Source organism: Mustela erminea, chromosome 4, assembly GCF_009829155.1.
Source record: "Mustela erminea isolate mMusErm1 chromosome 4, mMusErm1.Pri, whole genome shotgun sequence".
Taxonomy (NCBI): Eukaryota; Metazoa; Chordata; class Mammalia; order Carnivora; family Mustelidae; genus Mustela; species Mustela erminea.
The window spans coordinates 117007591-117013590 of record NC_045617.1 but is presented as its reverse complement, the minus strand read 5'-3'; the positions used below and the strand labels follow the sequence as shown (position 1 = coordinate 117013590).

General features: G+C 39.7%; 1 protein-coding gene across 12 annotated transcripts in view; it reads right to left on the bottom strand.

Moving 5' to 3' along the window:
- Positions 1-354: 354 nt before the first annotated feature.
- Positions 355-6000, bottom strand: part of SLC26A8 (solute carrier family 26 member 8) — an 84410-nt gene continuing 78764 nt past the window's right edge. For 7 of the 12 annotated variants that reach the window (XM_032340496.1, XM_032340502.1, XM_032340500.1 and 4 more), the window contains 3 exons: positions 5826-5880; positions 5551-5735; positions 356-1176 (listed from right to left, as the gene is read on the bottom strand). In XM_032340496.1, the coding sequence (XP_032196387.1) occupies positions 766-1176; positions 5551-5735; positions 5826-5880 (651 nt within the window). In that variant the 3' untranslated portion in view covers positions 356-765. Of the gene's footprint in view, positions 1177-5550; positions 5736-5825; positions 5881-6000 lie in introns of all 12 variants that reach the window. The other 5 variants (XM_032340493.1, XM_032340494.1, XM_032340501.1 and 2 more) reach the window with 1 other exon arrangement.

Here is a 6000-nt window from a genome sequence, read left to right as displayed (position 1 = left end):
TGTAAGAAAGCAGCAGTGGTGAATGTGAATCTGATACCAAAGACAGCTCTGTAAAGCTAACATCCCCATCAGTTGGTACAGCTGATTGGTCTTCTGAAATAATGGTAGGATAAGATTGTGACCTTGGAGTGATGGCAAAATTGTTTTCAGCCTAACAATTCCTTGTATTAAAAAACTCACAGTCTGACATAGCTTAGCTTATTTCTGCTTTTCCACCATCAGTGCAGTGAGGATACCTTGCATATAAATTGCAAGTGCTACCCAGTTTCTCCTTTTCTTGCTCATCTCTTCTTCACCACGTCCACCCACTTCTGGAATTTCTCCCACCCAACATTTCCTTAGGGATACAGAATACAGAGAAGGGAAAAGATGCAGGAAGGGTTCAAATGTAACCAGAGTTATATATTTTATTTGAGCCTCATCTCTTTAGAGAAGGGTAAACAGATGAAAGGAGGAAGTTAGAGATGGTTGGACAATATACCCCAGAGGTGTGGGGTATGCAAAGAGGGAAATCTTTCACTAGAATATCTGCTGAAGGTGAAATGAGGTAAGCCTACATAGGGAATTCGGAGATAATTCTTTGTGTTTAGTATTGTGATCTGGGAGTGAGATCCCAGTGCTGAGCAAGCAAGAGGCCTGCAGATGGAGGAGTCCCAAAACAAGTATTGTTAGTTTGTAACTAGTCTGGGTCTTCTGACCAAGTGAACCCATTTGGGTTAGGAGGATTTGCCCAGGGAATCTGACTCCTTATTCCCAGTTCATTTCCTAAGGATCTGCGGTTTTATTGCCCTTGGGTGAATATGAATTCTTAGGTAGATTCCTCCTCTCCAATGACTGTGTCCTAGGCTGATCCTGAGTTGGGGACCTGGGAGGCATAGACTGATAGAGAGGCCAGTACTGCTGCCGAGGATAAGTGTGAGCCTTTGGTCTGGGTTTGGACTTAGATTCAGGATCGAGCTCCAATTCAGGCTCTACCTCTGGTTCGGGCTCTAGCTCAGCCTCCATCTCACGATCCAGGTCTAGCTCTAGGTCCAGCCCAGGCTCTTGTTCTGACTCCAGTGGGGGCTCCATCTCCATGTCTAGCTCCGACTCCTCCTCTGTTATTGGTTCCTGAAACATGCTGTAGTCTGAATTTATGTTTTTGGAGACATCTGGAAGATGGTCTGACACTCCATTCTAAAATACACACAATTGGATGGGTTAAAATTTCCAGTTAAATTTAACTTTTGAACAGTCAAGGAATTTCAGAATACAATAGGACTTATGATACATGAAATCATGAGTTCCTGGCAAAGTAGAAAATATTTCTGACTCACATCTGCTTTTCAACTTTGCACCTTCCAGTTCCTTGTTTACTCCCTATTCTTTAGGCTAAATTCTGATTTCTTTGGCTTTCCTAGCTAGCCTGGATTTCATGGTCAATCATTAAAGCAGCAGTGGTCTTGGCAGCAATCTGAAACATCTTGTCTTCTTGATCTTACTTGTCTTTCCAACCCCCAGTGTAATTTTCGTAGGGCATGTAAGGCCCTTTGTGACCTTGCCTCTTGCCATCTGCTTTAGCTTTACCCACATCTATAGTCTCCACCCTTTGCCTAGCCTTAAAGATAACCAAAGATGTCTGACTTCTGCTTACCTTTGCTCATGCTGCTCCCTGTGTCTGCCTTGTCCTTCTCCACCTTGTCCACATACACTTATTCACTGTTCCAAATTCAGATCAAAGATGACCAACCAGGATCAGAGCTTCCTTTGTGTTCTAACTATATACCTCACACACACCTCTATCACCGTGCCAATAATGTATTGCCTTATTTATTTACAAATCTGTATCCCCTATTAGACTCTAAGCTCCTTGAGGTAAGGCAGTTCCTGGTTTTTGATAACCCCAATACCAGGCACTGAGCCGGCCCTATAGCAGATGCCCCACAGGCTTGATGAATTAGTTTTGCAGAAGCATTCCATAGAATTAACAACTTTCACCTCAACTGAAACAATTTTTTCTCTTGCACCATATGACATCTTTTGCTTTTCCTCTTTACTTCCTGACTGCTTCTTTCTGGTCTATTTGTTATCTCCTCTACTTCTTTTGGACTTCTAAATGTTGGCAAGCCGCAGGGCTTGATCCTGGGACCTTTTCTTCTGCACCTATGCTCCTTCCATTAGGCAATTTCATTTAGGCCCATAATTTTCATTATTATATATGTGCCAATGACTTTTTGGTTATAACCCTTCCTCTGATCTGCTCGTTCATATACCCATTTCCATTCTGACATCTCCACTTGAACATTTAACAGGCATCTTGAATTTAATACATTCAAAGTAGAATTTGCTCCGCTCTTAAGTTCCCTAGTTTAGATGCCAGAAAAAAATTTGGCATATTCAATACCAAGTCTTAATATAAGTCCTGATAAGGATGTTAGTAGACTAGAAAAATGCTTTTTAAAAACAGAGTAAATATAATGTCTATCTTAAGCCAACTGTTACCACTATCCTTAATAGAGATACATAAGAAGTTTTTCTCATAAAATTCAGGAGTAAGACAAGACAGCTCATTATTACTTACGTTGTTCTGGGAGATCTAGCTATTGCCATAATATATGATACTGAAATAAGAATTTTGACAATTGGAAAATAAGGTATTTATATTATTTGTAGAAAATATTTTTCTATCTAGAAAACTAAAGAGAATTAACAATGAGACCTATAATAAAAGGTTTAATAAAAGGATACACAAAAGTGGCCAAATAATTTTATACAAGTGAATAGTTTCCTATAGGCTAGCAATTGCCTGGTAGAAAATATATTGAAAAAGAATGTTCATTTAAAAAATCAGTAAAAGTATAAAACAAGGTTTAAAGTACTTAGAATTTGTCTGCATAAAGAAAATCACAAAACCTTACTCTGAATGCAACATATAAAAAGACTGAATAAATGTGAAGACAGTCCATGTTCCTAGATAGGAAAAACAAATACTGTAAAGGTATCAACTGTCAAATTATTTCATATTTTTAACGCAATTCTAATGAGAATTCTAATGGGATTCTCTTTGGGGGGAGGATGGGGTGCTGATAAAAGATTTAAAGTCTGGAAGACTAACTTGGTGAGAATGACTTAGCAGATTTTGAAATAGAGCACTGGTGACACATGACTTCTTAAGCAAATGCTAAATGTATTACAAAGCTGTATTGAAGCTATACTCAACAATGAAAACACTAAGCTGGAAATAGACTTTAGTTTTCATAAGAATATTTTATAAAAATAGCATTTCTAATCAGTGGAGGAACAACAGCTTATCCAATGGATGAGTTAGCTCAGAATGGTTAGCTGTACAGAAAAAAAAAGATTACTCTTTAACACCACACTGAAATGCATTCTAACTAGATTAAAGAGTATAACATATAAACACTTAAAACATAAAAATCTAGAAGAAAATAGAAACGATTAATTTACTTCCTAAGTGAGATGATGTCCTAAATAAAAGGCAAATGGAAAATAAGGTTAATATAGGAAAGACAATGTAATATGTAAGGCAAATCTGCCAAGTATATTATAATTATAAAATAGAGAAAATTCCACTTATAGTGAAGGCAGAATACATAATTCAGACCTCCTACTGAGGACAGCCACAAGAGCTGGATAAAATATTTTAAAACTTCTGCTTGAAGAAACTACAAAGCTAACAAACATCATGAAGAACTACCAGGCCAAGATTTGGAAAAGGTGAAAATCTACAGAGGTGAGTCTGGCATTTGGGACAGTTTTGTAGGAGGTTTTTGATGATCTTGAAGTGACACATATATATGGAGCAGTACTTTTGACAACTTTAAGGGCTTAAGAGTTGCCAAAGTTGCTTTCCAAGGTCTGCTGAAGGAGGGGCTGTGGCATGCCTTCCCACAGACAGGTTGGGCTGTGGGTCATCTGGAAGGCCTAGAACACCTCAAGTCCTAAAATCAGATCAGTTATCCTGGATTGCTAGTGCCTCCAGGTACTTGGCAAAACAAATTCTTTCCAGAAGAAAAATACCATCCTGGGCCTCAAATTATTTTTACAAACACTTTCTAAATATAATGTCTGGCACAAACCCAAAGATTACCATGCACACTGGACTTTGATAGTGAAAGATGGACATTGAATCTCTAAGGCAGTAGTTCTCAAAGTGTGGTTTCTGTACCAGTAGTATCAGTGCTTGTTAGAAGTGGAAACTCTCAAGCTCTACCCCAGACCCAATGAATCAGAAATTCAGAGGATGTGGAGCACAGGGGCCCTGTAGTCTGTTTTAACAGCCTATTTTGGTGATTCTGATGCATACTAAAGTTTGAAAGCCACAGGAGATCTCCACGCATAAGCAGGACAACCTCTTGTCAGAAATGTTAAGAGAATTAATGCTCCAGATGGGGATGAACCTAAGAAACTCTGAGGTTTCTTCCAACTGAAAGGTTTTGTGACTCTATGATTTTATAGATGGGAGTGGGGTATAGAGCAGAACAGAAAAAATATGTCCATTGAGGAAAAAGTTGTTCAGGATAAGCAGAGGCACATAACCTGTGAGATTTCTCAATAATTAAGGGAAATACATTACTTTAAAAAGAAAATGGGGCACCTGGCTAACTGTAGAGGATGTGACTCTTGATATCTGGGTCATGAATTCAAACCCCACATTGGGCAGAGAGCTTTCTTAAAAAGAAAGAGAGGAAAAAAAGGCCATGTTTTACAAGTTTGGATCTCTTTTACTTTGTAAAGTGTTCAAAAAAGCGACTTCTGGGTGGTTCAGTCATTAAGTGTCTTCCTTCAGCTCAGGTCATGATCCCAGGGTCCTGGGATTGAATCCTGCATTGGGCTCCCTGCTTGGCAGGAAGCCTGCTTCTCCCTCTCCCACTCCCCCTGCTTGTGTTCCCTCTCTAGCTGTATCTCTGTCAAATAAATAAATAAATGAAATCTTTAAAAAAAAAATAAATAAAAATACTGAAATAGGCCCAGGTCTTTAATTAGTATTAATAAATGGCTAAAAATTCTGGCTTATAGATCATTCTCCTTTGTGTTTGTCAGGTTGAGTAAATCTTATGTTACTACCAATGTAAATGAGAGCCAAAGTGTTAGACTGGCAGGTCTTTACCTCTGCTAGTTCATCAATTCTATTATTCATCCCAAGGGTGGTGTAGGGATGGATTCTAAAGCTATCGCTAGGGTAGATATTTAAAATATTTCATTTAAATCTTTAAATAAAAATAAAAATATTTAAATATTTAAAATATTCAGTAACTGGAATGGCCCTGGCACTAACCAAGCTTGCTATAAAGGGATCCTTGAGACCTCTGCTGGTTGGGTAAAACTCTTCAGCTGGGAAAGGGTCTTGAACGGAGCCCAGATGCCACAGCAGTGGGGGGAACTTGGGACTCAGTTCCAGTGTTATTTATGAACTGTTAAGGGAGCCCTTCAATGTCCCAAAGTCTGGCACAGCCATACTCAAAAACCTTTCCTGGCCATTGTTCATCTCGACTTAATCGGGTGTCTCCCACAGCTCACCCCCCACCGCGACGCCTCACGTCATCCAACCTTGTCTGTTTCTGAGTAGGTTTCCTGTATCACAGTCTCAGATTCGTCCACGCTTAACTCGGATGACTCTGGAAACTTCCTTGACAGGGCAAACAGCACAGCGTCATGGAGAGTGAGGAACAGCTGAGCCTTCGTGATGCCAGCGTCAAAGAAATCATTCTTCTCAAATGCCCTGACCACAGAAGCTACAAACCAAACCCGAACACACAGGGTCAGACACCTGGGGAGGAGCGCGCCCAGGGTGCAAACAGCCCTCTCACAGAGTGGATACTCACAGTGACATCCTGAAATGAGTACCAAAATGTTTGCGTTTTGGAAAGCATTGCACATCTGTGGGGAGAGAGGGAGAGGAAAGCAGCGTTAGTGATCTTCACGCTCACGAGGAAAGGGCCTTCGGATTAGCTAAGTTTTAATACCCCTTTGGTCATTCACTTGTCTGGAGTATTTTTA